The 26,590-nt window shown below is 33.9% G+C and overlaps 2 protein-coding genes across 8 annotated transcripts in view; both read right to left on the bottom strand.

The window, feature by feature from the left end:
* Positions 1-1,074: 1,074 nt before the first annotated feature.
* LOC143199914 (uncharacterized) lies at positions 1,075-5,392 on the bottom strand. Its single transcript, XM_076410049.1, has 6 exons — positions 5,112-5,392; positions 3,237-3,394; positions 3,056-3,184; positions 2,871-2,926; positions 2,600-2,807; positions 1,075-2,538 (listed from the first exon to the last, which is right to left on the bottom strand). The coding sequence occupies exons 1-6, from the start codon at positions 5,158-5,160 to the stop codon at positions 2,320-2,322; spliced, it is 819 nt and encodes a 272-aa protein (XP_076266164.1). The 5' UTR covers positions 5,161-5,392; the 3' UTR covers positions 1,075-2,319.
* Positions 5,393-12,795: 7,403 nt separating this feature from the next.
* Positions 12,796-26,590, bottom strand: part of Syx1A (Syntaxin 1A) — an 80,592-nt gene continuing 66,797 nt past the window's right edge. For 3 of the 7 annotated variants that reach the window (XR_013006524.1, XM_076409698.1, XM_076409699.1), the window contains exon 9: positions 17,445-19,138. Coding sequence is in view for 6 of the 7 variants with exons in the window: in XM_076409698.1 (XP_076265813.1) it covers positions 19,064-19,138 (75 nt within the window). In the remaining variant the exon portion in view is untranslated. Of the gene's footprint in view, positions 12,971-13,216; positions 13,310-14,051; positions 14,145-17,444; positions 19,139-24,073; positions 24,230-26,590 lie in introns of those variants that run through there. The other 4 variants (XM_076409696.1, XM_076409700.1, XM_076409697.1 and 1 more) reach the window with 4 other exon arrangements.

Below are 26,590 nucleotides of genomic sequence, written 5' to 3'. Positions count from 1 at the left end.
AATAGTTTGTAGGTTAGATTTGTTTTGTTTACATTTAACTCTTTTCCACGCCAACCATGAGGTAGACTTTCTACGCGCGTTTTTTTATGTAGTCTTATCCCCCTGGAGGCCTAATCCACCTAATCAACAATTATATATCTGAGAAACGTGGTTTACTTTCATTCGACAGCATTATCACATATCCTAAAAGTTTCCTTAAGTCACTTTTACTTTACGACTCGCTGTCCAATTCAATCACTAAACTGTTTATTTCTAATCTATCTAAAACATGTTCACGATTCCACCATTTATCAATTACTTCCTTTGTATGTCTTATCGAGTTCATCCAAATCGAAGGTGTTATGGTTGACAATGCTTGGAGTATCCTTCTCGACCAGCAATATATCTGCAATTAATTATTAATAAATATAATGACTAACAAAACATAATCGAATGCTATTGTAACATTTACCTTTTTCCATCAATTTTTGTTGTCTTTACACTTTTTTCTTACTGTCTTGCCAAGAGATCACAATGATCCATTTTGAAATATTCAAATTTCAACAAGATACACAAATTCAAATAGTTTATCTTCCTTAGTCTTATTTTATGCCTTTAAAAATAGAATTCTTTTTAAGGTAATGTCTGGAAGTTCCATTACACCTCTTCGAGGGTTATCTTTACACCATTAGATTTTTTTTTTGTATGTCAAAGCCAAACTGAATTAAAACTCGGAGTTGATGCGGCAACATTGTAATGTTTGGACGTCACGAATATCCACGACGCATCACTAAACAAACTTTGATTGGACTATATTTGATCTGTTCAGACCGCTTGAATCTGCAGTCAATGTGTATCTTGATTTACATACTTGGGGATAGAGGATTTGAAACCATTAATCAGAGAGAACAGATCGATAATCTCCCGAATTATCACTTCAAAGATGTAACAAGAGTAGCGAAGTCCAGGGAAATTATATTAAAATATAAAATTTATTTATTTATTCATTTCAAACCATATGAATGAGTTTGCTTTATGCAATGTGAAATTTTATTAAATTAACTGTATATATCCACGAAATCAAACTACATACCCTATAGACTACGGTTTATTAACATCAAAGTTACAGGCTTAATAGTATTGACAGAACACCTAATATAGTCAACATTTATTAGTAGGGCCGCCACTTTCAATGTTGCATAAATAAATTTTCGGACATCTATTTCAACCCGTCGTCTGATGGCGAAAATTCCACACATTTAATAAAAAATAAACTTATCATAAAATATATTTTCAATAGTAGGACTGTTCATAAAACCTTTGGCACACAGGATATTAAAAACAAACAATATCAAGTACGGGAACGCTTATGTATCTAATTAGACAAAAGATTAATTCAGATCACTTAGGGATACACTAGATCCCCTCAAATAGAATATTGATACAAGACTTATCTCTAAAAGGCTAAATTATAAATGTTAAGTAATACAATAAATGGTGGAGCAATAAAACACTTTTTTGCCCAGTTTCACCTAATAGCATCATAGTAAGACAAAACTGTAATTATTATAGAGAAGAAACACTAAAGCAAAAACCAAGATGAATTATCAGGAAAGTATTCTTATATCACGCAAGGTAATGTATACAGAACGACAGATCTTGAAACAACAAGAAAATAAGGAAGCCATCAGTTATATATACCGCCATGACTCTGCTTTCTTTCAGATGAAAAATCAATTTTATTCGTGAATCCCTTCAAATTAGTAAATCAAAAAATTCATATTACAATATGAAGTAACCTTTTCAGTCAGCTCTACATACAAGGTCAAAAAACTGAAAATCACGATTTTGTACTTTATGTCACTGATTGATACAAGAAACCATCAGTTATATACAATGAAGGAGTATTTTGATTATTGCTCCACCCTTTCTTGTTTGTTTTGTTAATGAGCGGATTATTTTAATTATATTTTATCTAAATACAAGGTATGTTTGAATAGTAGTAATACTAGTTTTGTTGGTTCTTTTGTAAATACAATTGATATATTACGTATCAACAATTTTTACTTTTCCTACAGGCCTCATATATGGATAAATAGGACTATTTAAAATGGAAGATCTGAATAAAATTCAAAACATTATTCCGCGTTTGCGACTGGGTGTTTACAACAAAACTATTTTATGGTAAGTGGGTGTTGTTGCACTCGTTGAATAATTTCACCTAAAGTTGTCTGATATGTTTGACTTGTATAGTTAATGACTGATGCGTATGATCGTTGTAAACACCCCATGACAAATTTTATCTTATAAATAAACGAGGCCGGATGGAATGGTTCTTCCTTATTTCATCTCGATACCTCCCGATGCTTTAGGACACAGGATTTGATCGTCCATGTCCGAGACGGGCTGGGCGTTCTCCTTCAGACCATAGTCGTACTGACCGTTTTTGTGGGTACGTTCCGGTCCTCGAAGCGCGTGCTTTTTGATAAAATCTATGACCACTGCGGGTGCCACTTTGGACATCTCCAGACGATGACCCCACGACACAAGCGCCAACGGCTATGAAAAATATATATTTGGTAAATCAGAGCGAACAAAATTTATATCGAATTCTCTTTACCCTCGTGGAAGATAACATATTATACGGTGTTATCACATGTCGATAAAGGCAAGATTTCACCAAGCTCTTCAAGATATTAACTTCATTTTTATTCGCACAGGGATGATACAACATCGCAACAGCCCCATGCTCCAGATTATGCAACCAGCGATGCCTTGGAAGAAATATATACTCCCCATACACCGCCCATAAAGGCCTGTGGGTACCGCTAAAATCAAATTGAATATTTTTAAACATCTTAATCGATAAAAACAGAGTTTCATACACTTACAACGTCGGTATAATTTCATTGTACGTTATCGATTCATTCATACACTTATGTTGGGCCTGAAATTGAAAAAATATACAATAAATAATACTCTTGGCGCCATCTCTTTTCTCCTGTCAAAAACTAGTGGTCCTTTAAGTGAGATGTTCGCCAACAGATGGCGCTATTAGGAAAATAAATTATCTTACATTATAAGCCTCAGGAATGTGTTCGACACTGTCTATCGGGTGAACGTTGGCTCGGGGTAAAAATAGGCTTTTATTCTCGAAACACGTGTAATTTTCTTCGTTGTTGTACCAGTCGATTTGAAGATTCGTCTAGAATGAGATTGAGTGCGTTTTGATTGCTAAAGAGTATGTTGATACTTACTTTCCCATCGTCACAACTACTGTCCACAACTCCCATGGCGATACCGTGATGGACATCGTTGAGATTTTTACCATCACTTACGACGGGATTGTTGTCCAATTCGTTAGGACTATGAGGAAACCATCTTCGGTGCCAAGCTTCATCATAGGGTCGCTGAGCTTTAATGGAAATAAAGTTATTTGACGTCGCAATGTTGCCACATTTAACTTTGACTTTTAGTTTATTTTAGCTTTTATATATTGCAACATTCTAAAGCCAATAAAATAATGAAACAAAAATGTTTAAAAAACATCATTTATTTTAACATTATAGTTTAATGTTCACTGTTACTGCTTTAAAAATATGTTATATAGAAAATAAAGTTAAGGGACTTGAAGATAAATCCTTCAAAATGAATTCATAGGCGTAGAAACTTCTTGCTGCTTTTAAATGTTTTAATTAAATTGATTTTGAATAAATATTCCTGTGCAATAAGTATTTAATATAATTATAGCTTCCAAAATTTAATTATTATTTCTTGACCTTATAATGTTCTATGGATTTGACATGACCTTAATATCTGCCGCTTCATTTATCTAGAAAAACAGACGTTAGGTTTTAGTTTAATCACTCAGTACGGTTATATTATGGTAATTCATTCAAAACTAAAGCTATTATTTCATTTCGTAACGTATTGTGACCTAATTTCTAATGCATTTAGTAAATATAAACGATGAATAATATCACTAAACAGCTATAAACAAAATTAACTTTTTTTTTAATAATAAACAAATGTTGAAAATTTAATATCAACGAGGGGGTTCCTAATATATAATAAAGAAAAGTAATTCAAAAAAAGTCAAACCATTTATAAACAATAATCGCAAAATACTTTTAATTACATAATTAAAATTATTAAAATGATCAAGAATTAAGTTAATGTTATGACATCTGTCAATAACATAACCTTCAAGTATTTGCAATATTGTATCAGTACCACATATTTATTTATTTTCTGTTAACGTTCATCGAAATCAGCAGACAACTTTTATTTTACTCCTTTGACTTAAAGAAATCTATAGATGTAATGTTGGCCAAGTTAAATTTTGATAAAGGCGCGGATCAGGTGAACTGATCATGGCTGATCGCTATGGATTAAATTGATAGGTTTATAAAAGCAAACTGTCATTGTGGAAGTAAAAATACGATCAAGTACTTTTGTAATATGAAAACGTCACGTCACATATTCAAAAGTCCATGAAAATGTACATAAAAATGTATAACTAGAAAGACCTACACTATCATATATCGCCCTTTCCGACTAATACTAGTTAACAATAGAAGACGAAGCTTGTTTTCATTTCGAGGGATTTTTTCCATATGCTGAAGATATGTAGCTAACGATGAACACTGCTTTGAATAAGAATTACATTTATCTGAAGCAAGCGTTCGAGTTACAAAAAAATCTCTCAAAACATATTTGTACACACTATAATATAAATTTACATGTATTTTATTATTTAATTATGTATTTTTAATATGTACCTTTTATATTATTTAACATTTCCTTAGTTAGTGTTGCAGCTTTATTAGATAGTGTTGCAGCTTTATTAGATCCGGTTTGGTTTTCTTGGTTGAAATTAGACAATGAATACAACGGCTGAATAATTTTAAAGAAACGTCATTAAAAAAATAACTCAACTACATTATCATTTAAATAATGTTTATTTAGTTTAATCCAATAAAGCTCCTAACTCTCAGTATGTTATCACAACTTTTGTTCAAACATTATGTATGTAATATTGATTTTTGTTCACCTACTGAACTACTTTCGCTTCCCCTATACAATTGTCTTAACCAGCAAAACCAATCGTTTCTGTGACGGTGTCCACTTACCTTTCGCCGACACGATCGTCATGCACAACATGACGATGTTCTTCAGCATGATGACCAACGGGGTGAACACAAAAATCGAAAGAAAAATAATAACAGCAAACTGAAGCAACGAAAATTTACGATTGCACTGACATATCGACAGAATCGTGAACGGATATCAATCCGCTAATGGGTCGGGGTTCTCGGCGGGGTTTTTTCAGACAATTGTTTTGGCGGTGATCATTTCATTTGATGTTCTGTTTTCGACCAGCTGATTCGACTAAGTGACGAAAGATAACAACGTAGCAAAGTCATCAGAAGACAGCGTCGAGCAGGTTTCTGTTTGCATCGGTTTCCACTGATTTATTTTAGTATAGGTTTCTTTCTTTCATTACTATCTCAAAAAGTACCTTCACCATTTCATCAACATTAATAATAGCAGATTTTATAATCATGTGAACCTTCACCATTGTGTACATAAAATACTCTTAATAAGTATAAAAAAGTCTTTTCTTTCATGAAATCGAACTCTCTATTTAACATAAATTTCCATTATCAGCATTCCAACATTTACTGACCTATTATAAAATAAATGACCTTATCTTGATCTTTTTATCCACACTAGTAACAGTTTTATAATCATTTTATCTTCGTTATTCTGACCTTAAAATGTTTTGATAGATGTTTTTTTTATTCTCCTGGCATTCAAAAATCTACCCAATGAACAATAAGTATCTTATCTGCAGTAAGTGATCTCTTGTACCGATTTATATACTAGAACTTAATTTAATTACAATTACTTATTTTGATACCATAATTCCATATAGGGCTAAGTATTGACTTGTACAACAATACGTTGTTATCTAAGGATAATTTCGATTAACGCCCAATACATCTGGTACAGTTTCAAGTTGTTTACGCTTTATTAAAACATGTTTCCTTCAATTTAAGCGACGATCCAAATGCATTCCTTGATTTTGGATCCTCATGAGATCATAAGACCATCGTATCGTAATAGGTGCAGTAAGAAGATATTTATATTTATTATTATTATTAAATAACATTAAAGGCTTGATTTAACACAAACTTCATTTTGTCAACTAGCTGACTTGACTAGTTCACGAAAGATACGTTCTGATCTTACTTGTCTCAGAAGACTGTCGAATAGGTTTCTGATGGCGTCAGCTGTTATTGGCTATTTTCGGTGTACTTCTATCGTCGCTATTGTCGAAAACTAACATTGGTCATTTTATCCACATTAACGATAAACTTTTTATAATGAGGCACCTTCAGCTTTTCGTCCTCAAAATATTTTTAATTCCGTTTTATTATTTTAATAACTATATATGACTTCAAAGGTCTCTAAAATACTACAGCTATTATACCTTCAAACAAACAAATGGAAAAATTTAAATGAGAGACCTTTTCCATGATATAATGTTTGTGGTATTAAAAGAGTGGAAAAAAGAGACAAGTTGTATGATGTTAAGAGGGCAAGATGAGATGTGTAAGCAAGTGGGTTACTTTGGAATGTATATCTTGGAAACACCAATACATTATTTTGAAACCAGATAAAAATATTAAATTATATTTATTATAGTTTTACTTACACATAAATATTAGGTGCTTACAGTCTATCTAAAATTATTTTGTACATACATCATCTAAATTTGTGACCTCAAAACGTCGCAATGTTGCCGTATCAACCATTTGAGTGAGTTTTGGTTCAGTTTGGCTTCGACATACAAAAAAATTCTAATCTAAATAAAACAATTAAACAAAAATATTGCTATCAAATATAATTTATTTTATCATCTTAGTTAATCTAATGCATATATTATCGAAGGTCTACCACAATTAAGTACACAGTTATAATAGTTTGTAGGTTAGGGTTGTGTTTGATTATATTTACATTGAACTCTTTTCCTTTGAGATCATACAAATGAGACTTCAAAGAGCTCGAGAGGACAAGCTGACAAGAACAAATGGATTTTAGACCCGATCAAGGTTAAAATCGTGCGATTATGCTTTTTATTTAATTTCACTCTGCTTTCGACTTTGTACACTGGCCCTCACTTTGGTCTAACTAAAAGTTATTAAACTTTTTCAGTCATTTTACGAAGACTCAGTTAGCTGTCCGAACATTACAGTGATGGATTATATGATAAGACAAAACTGAAACTGTTTCTAGTTGAACGGTCACCACCTCATTCGACATCACCCATTCCTTCGAGTCCACCCTTCACTCCAGTATTGCCTTTCATGTATATTATGTCCATGGCCATTGCTACCTTTTGGATATCTATCGGCTTTGAAATGCTACAATGCAATGTCTGGTCTTGTATATAACATTAACTTCATTTGGTGTTGCTATTATCTTGCTTTCTTTCATGTCGAATTCCAACAGCAACGAGTTGATGATTCGGAGCAGTGTTTGAAGATGATGAAGCGTAATAAACCCGAGGTTTTGCATCGATATGTGACAATGGATGAAACGTGGCTCCATTACTTCGCTTCGAAGTCTTATCGAGAGTCATCCGAGTGGACTGCACACGATGAACCCGCTCCAAAGCGTGGGAAAACGCAACAGTCGGCTGGCAAGTTTAGGAAATCTCTATTTTGAGATGCGCATGGAATAATTTTCATTGACTATCTTGAAAAGGGAAGGACCATCAACAGCGACTATTACATAGCGTTATTGAACAGTTTGAAGGACGAAATAGCCGAAAAACGGCCGCATTTGAAGAAAAAGAAAGTGTTTTTTCTCCAAGACAATGCACCCTGTCATAAGTCAGTGAAAACGATGGCAAAAATCCATGCATTGGGCTTCGAATTGCTACCTCATCCACCGTATTCTCCAGATCGGGCCGCCAGCGACTATTTCCTATCCTCAGATCTCAAAAGAATGCTCGCTGGGAAGAAATTTTCGTTGATCACCGAAACTGAGGCCTATTTTGAAGCAAAGGACAAATCGTACTACAATAATGGTATCGAAAAGTTGGAGGGCCGCTATAATCAGTGTATCACCCTTGAAGGGGATTATGTTGAATAAAAATAATCTAATTTTGCCAAAAAAAATGTGTTTTACTATGGTAGGCCGGGGATTTTTCAATTGACCTGTTATTTATATTATAATATATTTAATTTTATATAGTGTTCCAATATTTTGGTGAATTTCTTATATACAGCTCAGCCAAACAATGGTGAATTTAATTTTGTGTATCTCGCTTTGGTTTGGCTCGATGATCTAGTTCCGCCATTTATTGCATCCATCTTGATGCAAACAGCTCGACATCCATCTTGATGGCAGGTAAAACTGGGAACATCATGTTAGACAAAAAGCAGAGCAGATTAGCCTCAAAGTCAATCATAAAGTCTATTTGGATCTATGAGGTTACACTAAAACATCAAATCAACTAGTGATCCAACGTACCGAAAACAAAGTCCGATGATAATTACCAATGCTTATCGCTACGTAACCAACCAAGAGCTGCGCGATGATACATGAAGTGATCAAAGTATTCGCCTTATAAGATGCAATATGGTTGCTAAATTATAGCAACGTGGAATACAGCTACTGGTATACACGCAGGACATCGGAAGATCGATGCGAACCAAACCACACGAACTTGTTTAGTGTATTCTTAACTTTAGCTTAAGTAGATAAGTTTAATTTTAATTTGGGAAATACGTACTGATGTATTAATCCCGTACTCGCCTTTCTTGTGTATTAACACAAGCACAACAGAACAATAGTAATACATTAATCTTTTGAGCAGCCACTTGAGACAAACTGCTACGCTGTTTCCTAGTTGTTTTTATTCCTCTTCTACATATTAGGAATGGGCTCTGGATGGAAGACACAATGAACAAATCTATAAAAAATATGAATCAAGATCATAAAGATAGAAAGTGATCTGAAACGAGACCGACATTGTCCCAAGCCAGGAAAGCTGTGCTTGACCGCCAGCAGTCGTGAGATTTAGTGAATAATATTCAGAATCCTGATAGACCAACAGTAACGTATTGGTTGAGAAGTAGATCACCCAAGCACCAACTATGGAGGAGGGAAAATGGATAGCATATGTGTTGACACAAAATGCTATTTGGAACGGTTTCTTTGCTTACCAGGCAAAAGTTGTCTGTGGTGTACAGTGACTGGCGATGGCACAATCTTGCCAGTGTGAATTAAATTCTAGCCAATAACTCACAACTTCTTTTCCGCCACTTCGGGGCATCCGTTGTCAGTCGGTCGTTTTTTATCGGACATGAATGTTTTTGATTCAACACTCACTCCATTCTGAGAATGAAATTAATCTTTTTTCTAACTCCCTTTCGGCAGTTTTAATTGAAATAAAACACAAACAATTCATGGAAGATATATATTTATAATGAAACTCCCAAGTCAAAATGTATTATGGTAATATAGATTTTAAAATGAAATATTTCCTAATTTACATTAAGTACAGGTTGAACTAGATGGCGCCGATCGAATAGAGGCAGCAAAAATACAAACCGCCAACGTCCCTACAACCGGTTGGTTAAGATACGACTCTATAAAAAAAATAAATAGGTACTTCTTTTTTATGGGTACTTCATTATTGTCTAATTATCAATTTACATGAAAAAGCGCCGACGATGCCTCGGGAACGTCTTCGTGCGGCCCCGTCGCCGAGGGGGATTGACTCCTGATGAGGACGGTCCGAAGATCGCGTACATTTAGTGTATTTACATATATGCTCGACGTGAATTGACGCCAGCGCCATCTAGCTAACGAAAAAGCGGACGTTTCCGTGCTGCTAAACGCGTGGTGGGTTCGTCGGGTTCGTGTGTGACCGGTTAGAAGCAGGGAAAAGTCCGTTCGAAACAGTGCAACATCCAAGTAGTTGACGTATAGTAGTTACAAAGAGCAGACATACACATACATAAGGTGCTAACATGACTAGAACTACCGGGTCACAACACACGAGTGAGGTATCTTTTTGTATGAGCTTCGACGACTTTCAGAGTCGTTCGTGGAAGCCGTTCAGTCTTATCCGCGCCAAGAAATCAATCAACAGTCGCGCCAGAGGATGGTTAGACAGTATCCGAAATGTAGTCGTACCGGTAGCCCATGCAAAAAGTTGCTGTTCACGTTTTGTTTTTTTCTTATTAAACATTCTTTCCTAGGGAACTATTACATTTTTCTTTATTTTGCATGTAGTAAATGTACATTTTAGACACTATAACATTTGTTCTCCTTTGTGCTCTTGTCTAATAACGTTTTCTTAAAGAGGATTTAAGTCGTGGTCAATCAAACTCCTATCGTTATCCGTTTCAACAAAGAGAAACAAACCGGATTCGAACGCAATAACATTAAATATATAGGACAAAGGCTAAATATAAAACTAAGATTAAGAAACAATGATATAAAAATTACTTGACTTTATCATAGAATATATATATAACAATATCGGTCTCTCGTTAACCACAATGATTAATAATATGTTTATATAGTAATGGTTATTGTTTGGTGATTGTAAATTTATATTCTTTGGTGAGGTAAAAATCATGCTGCTTGTTGAGACTGAGAAAGAACCCAGAGCGACCATTCAAATAATATCGGCTTATATACCAAAGAAGGCATCACAGAACATTTATAGATGTGTTTCCTTTTTTAAGAGGCGTAGTACAATGTATTGCTGTTTTTGTACAGTGATAACAATTAGTATATGTATATATATAATTTATAGTAATGATATTATCACTTAAACATAATGCACAAACTGCAGAACTTGGTTTACGTTCAATTTTTTTCCTATATTCTACACATTTCTTTAAAATTATAACTAGCTATGATTAATATTTAACTATATATTATGAAAATCTGTTTTACTCATTTTTTTACTACAATAAATCTCACTTTTGCATCGCTACTAATATCGATGCAGAATTTTTTATTTTACAAAAATTTTTGACCAATTGACACTTATGTTGATTCTTTTTACATATATAATAAGTAACAAATTCCACTATTGCGCCTTTAAAGCAACGTAACTGGATAAAATTATTCGGGTGTTTGTGTAAATCCAAAATCGACAACTGTTAACAAAATGGTGAAGGATCCTATTTCCGATAAAATTTTTCGTTGTTCAACTTAAATTCGATCGGTTGATGAGAACGGAAATTATCGACACAACGAAAACCGGTAATTCTTATACAGCTAAGGTATTCTCTTTTCTATCTTTATCGATTCAAAATACTATTAGTGCAAAATTGAAATCTCTAACTACGAAAGACTCCATTATGCTTATCTTAGAGATCCTTGAAAGCCTAAAAACGACCATTTTTTCACAAAACTAAACCGATGAACCGAAAGTAAAACATTTTCTTCGTTTATTAATAATGTTAGTTTGAAGAGTAGTTTTCGGAAGACGTGACAAAAAGATTTTTTTAATAGAGAGAGAGAGAAAGAGAGAGACAGGAGAGGGAGGTTAGTTATCTCGGGAAAGAACTGTTTAGCTGGAGATGTTGAGCTCACATGAATATAATAGAATTGATACATTTAATGTGAAGATATCAGTTAAGATGACGTTTTGGTGGAAGCTACGTTCACAGGAAGAAAACAACAAGAAAGGGCAGAGTGTAAGTATTTCCATATATCCATTTAATGAGAATCTGCAGACTCATTAATACTTGAAGGTAGTACTTTTAACGGTATCAGCTCTACATCTCCAACTAACTAATTCGGTTAAATTATTCTCTTCATAATCGATTGCTAACAAAATGAGACACTGAAAACGTATGCTGGAAAAATGTTATCTGAAGACTCAAGTGCTCAAATCTTATATACAGTACCTAATGAATCACCACTAATTAATAGTTAAAACAGGTACTGTCTTAGTTTTCTTGAAAATGAGACTCTTAGGCCTTGAAACAGCTACTGATTGTGCACATCCCACTGTGGATGTGATCATTTTCGTTTTTATTATAAGAAAAATCTACCTCTTATACAAAAAATAATCTTCTTAAGAGTAGAGTTCACTAAGTGGAATGTCAAGAAGATAACAGTTATTGCAATGGAAGATATAACATAGTTGATGGGCAGTAAGGCTTCGGTGAACTGACGTTGATAACATCAAACCTCGACTTTTTCGGTGTTCATTTTGTTTTTGTTTCACGGAACTTGAGTTTGTGTAATTGCAGTTTTGCGTCCGCATCTGTACCATGGTCCCGTCGATCCCGAAGGCTCCAGTTCATCAAAACCCCGCCGCATTTTTTAATACCTAGACCTATAGTGATGGAGAAAACTATGATTGCTCGATTATTTACACACTGTTTTAACTGTGTAGGTTTCGGAACTAACCCCATACATAGCGATGTTTTTCGGGGCTATTGGTGTGGATTAAAACAAGTTCCATCACTGTTAATGTAATATTTTGCTAAAGACTCGGGTTCTTCATAATAGAACCCCTTGTTTTAAACAATGTTTGTTTTTACAACGTTATATACTTACAAGATTTCCCATAAGGAAATATCAATTACAAATATAAAACAATTTATATCGAAGAGGAACGGGGATCTTTCCGCAACCTCCAGCGCTTCTCCTCAAAATTGAACGACGGAAAAGGCCCAAACGGAAGTCGGGAAAGTCGTCCCGTTCCCTAACACTAATATTGAAACGAAACACTTAAATATCACACCTTTTTTTTCATTAAAAATTAAAATTAATTATTTATACGACTCGTTATTGCTAGAGCAAAATCCCTTTGAAATTCCTAATGTTCGCTAAACTATTTAATCTAGTTTTAACGGCAATATTAAAGCTAAAAATCTGCTATGAGAAAATCAAAGTTTCTGAAGCTATTGCACATCATCATATCAGCGTATCGGCAACTGACCTGCAAAACCAAATAAGTATTAATATAAATCATTCGTGATTTTGTCAACAATAGAGGTAACAAAAAACTGGAATCTCACTGATATCGTACTAATTTTTTGTTACCTGAAAAATGATAGAACCAATGAATAATGCCTCAAACAGCATTCCATTCTATCATTCTATAGAGTTTCATGCTTATTATTAACAGCCTCTATATTTTTTCTCAATAGCCTCTTTGATGGAATTCGATGATGATAGTACTTACCGATATATCTTAGACCAGTCCCAAATATCCTCCAATGGTACATGTTAGTATAATAGCCAAAATAGCCAAACATATCATGATCATAATTTTCTTCTGCGTTTTTCCAAAAACAAAAAAGAATTTACTATTAATAAAGGTCCCAAATTGTTCTGATTGAAACTACACTACACTAGAAATTGTGCCATTTGTCACTATCACTGTATTTAAAAGTGTATATATGTTTGTGAACTAAAATATTGAAAAAAATAACGGGAAACCAAAACTGTAGTGTAGTGTAGTATTTTTTCTCCTCGTTTTAATTTTGCTAATAGTTTCCCAATATTTACAGAAGTTGGTTTAGTTCTCTTCGTGCTTATACTTACCAAAGATTATTACAAATCTCGATGCTGAAATAGTTTGGTACAGGAAGTTCTACAAAATGACATATTTTCTCAGTGTTTTATTGTCTTAGCGAACATCCTGTACATAACATCATGCAAATGGAATGAAAGTCCGTAAAACTGTCCTAAACTGAACTACACTTGTTTCTAATTGATGCAGAAAATACCGTGTTATATCTAAACGAAAGACTGGTATAATCCGCTTTCGCTTTTAAGTCTAACTAGAAGCTTAAAATATTTGAACACTATCATTCCTTCATCGAAAAAATAATCACCAAAACTCAGATTATTTCCTCGGTACCATAACATCATTTTATTGCATAAGTGTCCCATTTGAAGCTATTTAAATTATGGTCATTATCTAACTTCAAATGGGACCTGTTTGAATGTATCATATAAAAAAATCGCATACAGTAATGAATAAAAAAGGAGGTACCTATAATCTTGTGGGAATCTGCGTACTTACTGCTTTAAAAAAATTTGGCGTATACACTTGCACAGATAATAACTACCAGTACAGATACGCAGATCAAAATCATTATTTTCTTCTGTAGTGCACAAAACATAGAACAGAGAATCAGTGTTAAAAGTGTTGATGGACAGCCGAGGAAGATGTGGAAGGTAGGTAGATATAGGCAACAGTTAGAATTCTACATCACAGATATTTCACTATACAAAGAACATGATAATTTTGATTGGTTATAGGAAGCAAATCGGTTAAGGATAATGATCATACAGATCACTAATATTAGTTCTAACTCCCTCTATTTTTCTGGTTTTAAAACTGATCAAGTTTGACCTGATTATACTAAACTTATAAACAATATTTTCAGGAAAACAAACTTATCATCAAATAAAGTATTTAACAAACAACGTCGAAAATTATTTGAATAATAACTTACTAAATTTTACTGATGATAAATCAAAAGAAAGAAGAAAATATAGTTACATTATTACATTTTTTTACTCTCATCATCCCTAGGCTTTTAATTTTCTCATTTCTCCTTAAAAAGGATATTAAAGGAATTACTCGACATAAAATGTGTGGCAAAAAGATAATTGTTTCATCTCTTCAGAAGACCAGACTAAAGTTATTTTATTTTGTTTGATGTAGTACTCGAACTGTAGCCCTTATACACTATAAATTATTAAGTTCAGGAAAAAGTATTGTGATTTTTTTTACATAATTGTTATATTATTTTATTACATTACATATTATTAGAAAATGTTAAATGTCGCATTTGAAACAAGAAAAATACAGAAATCATCTTGAAATTGATGGTTTCAGTGAGAAGTTTCATTAAACTGAATAAAAAAGCATGCCTGAAAGAATTTGTGAAGACTTAGTGCTTTAATAACTCATGACATGATCAGTTTTATGACTTTTATATAAGTATACTAATTATTCTGACTGATACTGTAAAAAGTGTTAGAAATCACTGAAACTTTCTTCTTTGTAAAAGTTTGATAATTGGGAAAAAATACATTTTGAATAGAAAGAAACAAGATCATTTTTTGGTTTATATTATAACTAAAACAAAAATCCTTTCATTTTGTTCCAATGTTGATTAAAACCTTTTCAGTGTGAGGGATAAGAACAACTTGCTAGTGAATGAAAATTATTTAAAAGAAAGGAAAACGGATATTATAATACACGGAGAAAGAAGTAATGTGCATATTCATTTTGCACATTCAGTGCAAAAGCGCAGTACCTTTTTCAGAGTCAACATTATCAGAGATTGTAATAAAAATTATTTGATGACAAAAAATATGGAAAGTGGGAGAAGACAGGGGGAGTAATAACTAAAAACTTAAAATCTAAAAACATTATTATCAATGATTCAGGTCTCTAATATATTAGATTTTCGAAAAGTTCATGGCGTTTCTTTCGGATTAATGACAATATATAAAAATAACACAAGGTAATAACAAATAGCATTATTTTGAATGAAAACATTAGTGTACTACTTGGAAATTTGTGTTTGAAAATGGTGAAAAATAATGGACAAGTTTGTGAAGAAATGCGTTTTGTGTAGTATGAAAGTACTTTTCGAAATTTGATATTTGCATAAATCTTATGAAATTCCTGAAAAACTCTAGTAAGATATGCAGTATCAACAGTGTCGATATTGGTATAGAGGAGCTAGGCACTGACCACAAATCTGTAGACATTTATATAAAACTGGCAAAGAAGTTTGATAAATGGATTCATTATGATTTAAGTGGTAAAAACATATTTAAAAATCGAATTAAAACTTATTTATGTTAAATGACACTGAAAATGGATCACGTGACAATCGGATCATGAATAAGGAATGGCTGCTGCTGGGAGTGGAAATGTGATGGCATTGTTTACCATTAGCTATTTCCAATTAGCCAGACGATTGATTTTCAGCTTTAGTGTGGACAACTCGATGGTTAAAACTAAATAGAAGGGTGTTTTTTCCTAGTAGGAGGAAAATACTTGATGGATACGGAGGAGTCCCCTTAGAAGAAATAATTATAAAGAGTTATGTAGCTCTGAATATCATGTGAAAAATACATGGAAAAAATATACTCCCTTTCCAGCGTCTCCTTTAAGCACTGTTGATATGTCCCGACGGGAAATGGTACCAGATGAAGAGAGACCGTTTGTGGGAAAAGACCGTATATGTGGAAGGACGTCTAATTGTTGTGATTTTCTCGATAGGAAAACATTGAGAGCTTAGGTGAAATGTCTTGATGAAACTACTGTACAGTCCAAATATAACACACTCCATTAATTGTTCTAATCTCGCTAGAACTTTCTCATTGTAATTAATATGTTTTCAAAAGAAGCTTGTTGTCTCTAATGGGCGAACCCCCCTTTTGTGGTTCACATAATAGAGAAGGATTCTCAATACTGAACTATACGCATTGCACCAGGCCCTAATATATGAGTCTATCCAACCGCAAAGAAAATGGCACATTCTTTCTGATTCCTTCAACTCGGTGTAATGCTTGAACGGAAAAACGGAAATCCTCTAGTCCCTAATTCTCTTGCGATCCCTCTTGATGGATGATGATCTGCTGAAACTAGCGCTAATGTTAACTCCCTATCGAGAATATCTGACATCTACCCATATCATCAAAACTTTTATCAGAGACAGAATGCAAAGACGCTGGGGTTTAAAGAACGAAATAAAGTCAGTTATTTGGAATCAAAAGTGTTTTTTTTTCAGTCCCTTTTCTGTTCCTCCTACTCGTTCCCATGCAGTGAAATTGAATCGGCTGATACTAAAACAGTGTTTCTTCTCTCATGGCCACTTGATGTTCTAGAACGCTCCAGCATGTTGTTAATTTTGTGACCATTTCCCTGTATCTGTTTTTCACTTCTTGAGTGACTACTGTCGTCATTCCTCCACTAGAATAAGATACAGGCTGAATAAATACAAGAACACACTGACTGGCGACAATAGCCATAGTTTGATGGGATTTCTTTGTATCGCCGTTCAACAAGTCGCCTCTTTTCGTTAAATAACATAATATTTTCAAGTACATTAATACTTGTTGTTTTCTAAATCCTTTCACACTAAGAAAATCAGTTGAATTTTATGATATTTAAAAAAACCAAGAACTTTTCCTTAGACCCATCATACGACTTATTTTCACAATGAACTTTATTTGAAAACTCTGATAATAAAACTTTGATTGAACGGAAAATTGGTACTAACCGTAAACTTTCTTAACAAAAAAAGACAATACTTTTTCCTTGGACACTTATTATAAAACTATTAATACAGTACATTTATTAATATTCGTCAATGGTGTGGGAATGGTGAAAAAAATTAAGGTGGGGGGGGGGGGTTCAGATAACTAAAAACTCAGGATATCGAAAAAAATTTAATACGATTAATAAATAATATATATCTATATAATATGTGTGCAAATAATTACTAACAAATATTGATATAACATGTTAAACAAAAAAATTAAATTATGAAACGGGTAACGTGTGACGTGAATTCAAATTAAAACATTCTAGAGACATTTATGTATATATATGTATAATTAGGAGGGGGAGAAATAATCTTTGGCAATGGCGAGAATGCGTTGGGAAAATAAATGCGTTTTCTAGAAAGTTTCTATGCCAACAAAATATGTTTCATCGTTTTTTATTTATTTAATTTTGTCTATATTGATTTAAAAACGACAGATCGCTTTTTATCTTAATATTTTCACCAACGAAGGATAAGTGAAAATAAATAAATAAATAAATAAATAAAATGCCATCCGTCACGTAAATCGTTCACAATTTTAAAATTCTATAACTAACATGAACAACTATGTATATTATATTTTGAGTATTGCAGATATATATAAATGATTTTCCTTTTTTTTCTCAGTTCAAAATCACAGTTAAACATCAATTGGTAACAAAACAAAACCAAACCAAACCAACGATGCTTATTCCAAACTGATATAGATAGATGAAAAGTGACAACATTTATGTATATCAGTCGAACCGAAAACTATATCATCATAGGCTAAAAATAATTGGTTTCTCTTCTGTTCTACACTATAATTGATCTTGTTTCCCATTCATTATATGTCCTTAATTTCTGCCGACAATGGAATTGTATCACCACTTAGTTTCTAGCTTTAACTGAAACCGAAAATGGAACCCCGAATGCCTTATAAGCATTGAAAGCTTTAAAGAATATAAGCTAAACTTGTTAATTGGAGATTACTTTAAGAATTGCTATTTTAAAGGCCATCTTACCATTCCCTTCGCGATTCCATGACGTTTAATCATCATGGAGGAGGTGAATGTTGATAATTTCAAGTCATCAAGTCGAAAGCTCCAAGCATTTATTGGCCTTTTTTCCGAATATTAGTTCTATATTATTGCTCAGCCATCAATGATATTTTACAAGCTATCAACATCATATTAGAATATACATATATATATACGCTCATTTCGTATACTTTTTAGCGAAGGATAAACTCATTGTCATCTTCCAGGTATTATCTCGCTTTTTTCAGTGGAAGATGATAACGTGCCTTTGTTGGAAGATTTTCATTTTTATCAACAAAAACGAATAACAGGGAACAACTCTTAACGCACCCTGTTTGACATGTTGTTCTACTAAAAACAACACTATATAATATATACATCACGAAAGGAGAAAGTCGCTCACTAAAGCCTATAAATAATAAATTATTTTATATGTACATCATCTAGTTGGAGCGAAATGGTTGATGGTATGACTCGAAACTAAACGATCGGTAATGGAACTATATAACATAAATAGCAGTATTGTGCGATAAGAAAGAAGGAGGTGAGTTCCAGCCTTTATAACTCACCCCTTCATTTAGAGAGAGAAAACGTAAGAAAAAAAAAACAAAACGATAACATCAACCATTTAGCCTTACATTAAATATTTATTTGTCCAAAGATGAGAACCAAAATTTACAGGGTATTGCGACAATGGATTCCTCACTAGTCCTAAAGTGTTGTTGATAAAATTATGATAAGAATGACGATAAGGACTGTTAGGCAAATAAAAATGAAGATCTTTTTCTGGAAAAGAAAAAGAACAAAAATAATAAAATAAAAATTCCACAAAAAGCAAAGCTACTCTACGATCAAGTCCACAGCTATACATGAAGATAATTATATTGCTGACGTTCAGAAAAACATGTTCAAATCAATTTTTGGTTAAATTGGATCTTTTACAGTTTAAATAAATATGATATTTGAGAATAAAATTGCAATAATTTTTTAATATTATTTTATTACCAAAAACTTTTTTAGAAGTACGTGCTCTGTATTTGACGAATTCTAATTTATATAAAAAAACCGCGAGAACTAAATGAGTAAATATATTTGATTGAATTAATTTGATATGGACTTGATCATTAGCAGTGGTAGCATGAGGGTTTAACATTAACGAAATACAACGAGATTACAAAAAAATACAACATGGAATAAAACGAAACAATCATTGACGTATCCAAGTGAAATAGTGTGTTCTATTTTAATTAATGCTTCAATATAATTGATCATATCATTTTGAATACATCAACTAGAGCAAAACCACACCAACGAAGCAACAAAATTGTATTTCAGTGATGCATCATCACTAGCATTAAGGGTACAAATATTTCCATTATACTCACCTAGAATACTACTGTGATCAAGAAATAGAAAAAACTACCTTATCCATCTGATTTAGTTCTGCCAGACTTTCAGAAGGGAGAACATTCAAATCGAATAAAATCTTATCGAAATTAAAAATAACTTGTTTTGCATCAAAAGTTTTACTATTTTTTGATCACAGTTGTAAATAAACCAATGCGTAAGAGATAACACGAAGAAATATCTACAAAATAAGGAAACTAATACTGTACAATTCCACTTCGTTATACCTCTATGACCACTACAATACAAATTGTATTTGTGATTTTTTGATATCAACACAGTTTGGTTTGGTTACACAGTTAAGTTTCCTCTTCTGATGAATCTGATATGGTTCATGCCAAATAGTATCTTGTTTTGATTTAGAAATATGTTGCATGTTATTCAAATCGCACCCATAACAACAAAACAATGCACAAAATCCTCTTAATCAATACCCTTTTAATAATTTCAATTAAATGTGTTTTTATCCCGTTGTTAGGGAATTAATGTTAAGGAAAATAGTCAACAATTTTGTGGAACACATAACTTCAGCAAAAATACGAGGGTAAGGTGAAGATCCACCCATAGATGGCGTTCTAATTAACAAATTACCTCTGTTTCCTGTCAGGGTACATGTATCACTACTAGTTGTTTTCTGAAGTACTTTGTTTACATGCATTTTTTGCAGTAGATGTCGGGTGTTTTTCTTTAAATGGATAAACTTGAATATCGTGTGGTCATAAAATTATTAGTTTATGATGGGCAAGTCCTCGTGGAAATTCATCCGAAACTGTCTGCTATTTCAGACAGCTGAATCATACCGATCAAAAGCAAATGTGCAGACCGATTTATTAACATGGATGGGTCCACTACTACACCCCAGAAACGAATTCGCGTCGAAAAATATTTGGAAACTGGATTTTTTCAGCACTAGAGAAAGTCGATGGCATGTCTTGGGAAGATTATCACCAGTGAGATCACCTTGAAAAAAGCAAAAATTACATGCGAATATTATTTCAAACTTCTTGATCAGCCGTATGTCAAAATTAGCAAGATGACGAATGACTTGAAGAAGAAAAAGATCATTTTTCACCAGGTCAACGTACATCTATACAAGAATCGCTAGTACGACTGGCTTGTCCATTTCCTCAATTATTCTGATGATGGCATCTTCAGAAGCATTTATCAGCCAATGAGTATTTGAGGGAGTCGTAAACGAATACTTTCACAGTCTTCCAGATACTCAGTTCCAGGAAGGAATACTAATGTTGGATCGAGTGCGTTGATGTCAAGGAAGGTTACGTAGAAAATCAAAGAAAATAGCAGTCTATCATTGTCACACTGAGAACTTTTCACCATACACTCGTATTGTTCACGGTGTCAGGCCTAGTGTTTCTATTACATCGCCGACATAATTGATGATCCAACAATCGATTAAACGACGAAACTGAAAAAAGTAACACATATACTTGTGCATAGTTTTACACGATATTTCACGACAATTCTTTGTTTTATTAAAACATTATATTAAGCAAAAGCAGTAGTAGCCTCAATCGCATTATTTTGTAATCATACCTTGTATTTTAAATGAAATGGCTACCTGGTGATGTGGGATTAATTGATATCGTAGCCAAGAAAACTAAAAAGTCTAATGAAGATGTCCGAAAATATACACAAGATTTTAATGTGCCACCATTTGTGCAGAATATGTTGGTAACCCAAAAGAAAATGTTGTTGAATAATATTTAAAAAATAACGACATCTCAGAAATGTCATCGGAAAAATATAGTTGAAATGTTGATTTACTTTCTGTGAGTTTGCTTCTTCGTGTTCTTTTGCCTGTGAAGAGAGTACTTGAAAAATCCAGAAAGACTAAATAAGTTGGTGGTGCTAAATCCGGTGACTGGTAAAATGTTAATATCGAAACAGTGCGTTGGGAATCCAGAAACATCAATTTGAAGTCGATGAAAAATTGACCCCTTATATTATGTGGGTTGTGATTATTTCTTTTAGTTAAAAATCTATGCCAAATAAAGTCATAATGGGTAAAATGGTAATGGGAAATTCGACAAGAGTGTAATCTGCCAGCAAAACTCATTATCCATAACACATGGGCTGAAAATTCGCGGGTCTAGCACATAGATGGTGCTAGATTTAGTGCATTCACCACTTTTGGAGGTAATACTAACCTTCAAAACAAAGGCATCATTCATGACAACTCTACTCATAAGTTTGTGAGTTATTGTGCTAAGAATGAGTAACAGGTCATTGGTGATACACTGATTATAGGGATCCTCCAACTTTTCGATACCATTTTTGTAGTACTATTTGTCCTATGCTTCAAAATAGGCCTCAATTTCGGCGATCACCTCTTCATTTGACGAAAATTACTTCCCAGCGAGCATTCTTTTGAGATCTGAGAACAGAAAATAGTCGCTGGCGGCCAGATCTCGTTTTCTCGATCTCAATACATCGTTTTCACTGGCTTGTGACGCGGTGCATTGTCTTGGTGAAGCAGCATCTCCTTTTTCTTCAAATGTGGCCGTTTTTCGGCGATTTCGTCCTTCAAATGATTCAATAACGCTATGTAATAGTCGCTGTTGATGGTCCTTCCTTTTTCAAGGTAGTCAATGAAAATTATTCTATGCGCATCCCAAAATACAGACGCCATAACCTTGCCAGCCGACTATTGCGTTTTCCCACGCTTTGGAGCGGGTTCATCGTGTGCATTCCACTCGTATGACTGTCGATTGGACTTCGGAGTGAAATGATGGAGCTATGTTTCATCCATTGTCACATATCGACGCAAAAACTAGGGTTTATTACGCTTGATCATCTTCAAATACTGCTCCGAATCATCAACACTTTGCACAGAGCCTTCTCATACCCAAATATTCGTGAATGATATGATGTACATGTTCAGTTGATATCTTTAGAGTGCCTGCTATTTCATTTAATTTCAATTTACGGTCATTCAAAATCATTTTGTGGATTTTTTAATGTTTTCGTCGGTAACAACCTCTCTTGGGCGTCCCCTGCGTTCACCGTCTTCGGTGCTCATTTCACCACGTTTAAACTTAGCATACCAAACCTTGATGGTTGATTTTCCTGGGGCAGTGTCCGGAAACTCGGCATCAAGCCAAGTTTTTGCTTTAACTGTATTTTTTCCCTTCGAAAAGCAATATTTTAACACCACACGAAATTCCTTTTTATCCTTTTTTTCACAATAACAAAAGCTACTTCACCCAAAATGCTATAATTCACAAACTGATGATCCGACAGATGTCAAATTTATACATGCATCATTTGAGGGTTAGGGCTAACTAAAAAACATATGGATTTAATTCTGGTAGCGCCATCTATGTGTCATGCGGGGACTTTTCAATTGACCTGTTACTACTATTGTCATTTTCAAAACAGTGGGTCAGAAACAATTTCATGTTTTAATTTTACACTCTTTCTTGATGGGAAAAAATACTGTTCAAGCGAAGAAATGGCTTGAAAAGGACCCCGCTCCATCAAAACATCAAAATAATCCACAAAATCGTATTGAATGAGTGATTGAAAAGTGAAATTTTGCGTCAGTTAGCTAACATCAGAAAGAATGTGTTGGTTTTATATTGCATGAGCGTTTGATTATGAGAAAGCTCTCATAAATATTCAAAGTGGGTGCCACGTTTGCTCACTGTTGACCAAAAACAAGAACGTGTTGATGATTCTGAGCAGGGTTTGATCGTGTTTAAACGCAACAAACCGGAATTTTCGCGTCGATATGTGACAATGGATGAAACATGGATCCACCACTTCACTCCGGAATCAAAACAATCTGAGTGGACAACAACTATTGACAGGCCTATTATGAGGTAAAAGATAAATGTTCAACAAAAGTGATATTGAAATATTAGAGCGGTTTTGGAATGAATGAATGAATTATGTGGCTCTTGATGGAGATTGCGTTGATGAATAAAGCTTTTTATTTGTTAAGTCCGGGACTATTGAGCCCATGTATTATATCTTATCTTATGTACTTCATGATTTGATAAAATAGGCAGTTTTAAAAAATTGTGTAAAAATAATAGAAAATAAATTATTGCCCTGAAATAAAAAATAATATTATAAAAGTAGTATATTATACTCGTATAAAACTTTTTATTATTATATTTGTACCCTTAATACATACAATCTAAAATCTAAATGTTGAGCTTGTTTTGCAACAAACAACACCGATTAGGAACGAATTGCATTTACAGCAGGATGGTAATATCACCAAAAAAAATCTCCTGAATCCAATTCAATTAACATTCCAGACAAAGGAAGGTGTTGGTGTAGCGTTACCTTTCAAAGAAAATGTTATGGTGATGGTTTCTGACTACGACTAAATAGACGGGTCATTCTCTGAGAAAATGCTTTTACTGAACCTTCAACGCAGATTGAAGGGTTTTTATTCTCGTGTTTCGTATTCTGGTGTCCTATTAATTTATCTAAAACAAACTTCAGAAACGTTTATATCTTAATCATTTACAATGTACAACCAATTAAACAATTAGCCACAAAGCCAACTTAGTGCAATTTATTTCTTTTGTAGCTATCAGTTTGCGGTTAGTTTTAACATAAAGTACAGGAACAGAAGATTTTTGGATATTATTAGTTGAGGATTACGATAATATATTGGTTTTAAGGTATACATTCTTGAAGTTACATTTCACTATTTAGTGAAAATTAAATCCAGAAAATCTGGAAGTTACATTAGTGCACAAAAGATTTACACTAATGACGTACTTAGAAGTCTACGAGCGTTGCTATTATAGCGACCCTCCAACTTTTCGATACCATTTTTGTAGTAAGATTTGTCCTTTGCTTCAAAACAGGCCACATTCGACGAAATTTCTTCCCAGCGAGTATTCTTTTGAGATCTGAGAAAAGGAAATAGTAGCTGGGGGCCAGATCTGGAGAATACGGTGGATGGATGGATTTTTGCCACCGTTTTCACTGACTTGTGACATGCTGCATTGTCTTGGTGAAGCAGCACTTTCTATTTCTTCAAATGCGGCCGTTTTTCGATGATTTTGTCCTACAAACGGCCCAATAACGCTATGTAATAGTCGCTGTTGATGGTCCTTGCTTTTTCAAGGTAGTCAATGAAAATTATTCCATGCGCATCCCAAAATACAGACGCCATAACCTGCCAGCCGACTGTTGCGTTTTCCAACGCTTTGGATCGGGTGCAGTACACTCGGATGACTGTCGATTGGACTTCAGAGTGCAATGATGGAGCCATGTTTCATCCATTGTCACATATCGATGCAAAAGCTCGGGTTTGTTACGCTTGGTCATCTTCAAATACTGTTCCAAATCATCAACTCGTCGGTGTTTTTGGTCAAAAGTGAGCTTGCGCGACACCTACTTCGTACAGAGCTTTGATATGATGTACACGTTCAGTTGATATCTCTAGAGTGTCTGCTATTTCATTCAATTTCAATTAACGGTCATTCAAAATCATTTTGTGGATTTTTTTATGTTTTCGTCGGTAACAACCTCTTTTGAGCGTCCACTGCGTTCACCGTCTTCGGTGCTCATTTCACCACGTCTAAACTTAGCATACCAATCCTTGATGGTTAATTTTTCTGGGGCAGTATCCGGAAACTCGGCATCAAGTCAAGTTTTTGCTTCAACTGTATTTTTTTCCTTCAAAAAGCAATATTTCATTAACTCGCAAAATTCCTTTTTATCTATTTTTTTCACAATAACAAAAGTTGCTTCACTCAAAATGCTATAATTCACAAACTAATGATCAGACAGCGGTCAAATTTATACACGCATCTTTTGAGGGTTAGGATTAACTAAAAGACATATGGCTTTAGTTCTAGTAGCGCCATTTATGTGTCAGGCCGGGGACTTTTCAATTGACCTGTTAATCATTTGGCTGTCAAAAAAAATTGTTCACGTTGGTATCCCCGACAAATGCTCAAAAAGTGGCTTTTGTCGACTGGTTACGTCGAATGGACTATTAAAAATATGCTTTCAAGGTGCATCAAACATTGTGTATAATACATACACAGGTGATGAATCATAAATAGATGACCATGAGTCCGAAATAAAAGGGAAGACGACAGTATTTGTATTCCAAGACGATCTAAACTTAACAAAAGTTAATCGAGGAAGAAGCACATTGAAGAAAATTATCAGTTATGTAGCGACAGTGTCATTAGAACAGCGTAGATCGTTAACTCTGAATGGTATACGGCCTCTTTGTTAGAAGTTAGTTAGTCTTCGTAGTATCCTTTTCCTACCCCCTTTATAAACTTATCCCTGTGTCAATTCTCTAAGACAGAACACTGTCCCTCACTTGTTAGGTCAACGTTCTGGCAGCTTCTTTCCTCTCACCCTGGGCGCAACCATATGTACACGAATGGCTCTAAATCTTACATTGGGTTTACATTTAAGCTCCCGTAACACATTCTTTATTCAAAGCCTGATCTGATACTTCAACAGGATATTCTAAGAAACGGCTCATCCTTACTGATTCTCGAAATTTCCTCGAACTTTTGCTCTTCTTCGAACTCTTTTTCTGAATGGCTACAAAATAACTCTATCGTGGATACCTATATATCGTGCAGACAGTGCGGCTGATCATTTACACTCATCCTAATCGTTTTAACTTTCGCCAAAAACGAGGCAAAAACGAGCCCGGGAGGCCAACCATAATAAACCCTATGAATTTTTTCCCTCTTTTCACGTTCCTTCCCTTCATCACTATGTCGTAAATTTGAATCGACTGACATGAGTGCTGTTGGTATAATTTTTTACATTGATAAAAGCTACAAGTGAGAAGAAACAAATGTTAAACAAAAC

This window comes from Rhynchophorus ferrugineus, unplaced genomic scaffold (assembly GCF_030347505.1).
Source record: "Rhynchophorus ferrugineus isolate W39M unplaced genomic scaffold, kcgeb_rfMv2 rfM7, whole genome shotgun sequence".
Taxonomy (NCBI): Eukaryota; Metazoa; Arthropoda; class Insecta; order Coleoptera; family Curculionidae; genus Rhynchophorus; species Rhynchophorus ferrugineus.
The sequence above is the reverse complement of the archived record's forward strand: the minus strand, read 5'-3'. Positions and strand labels throughout refer to the sequence as shown.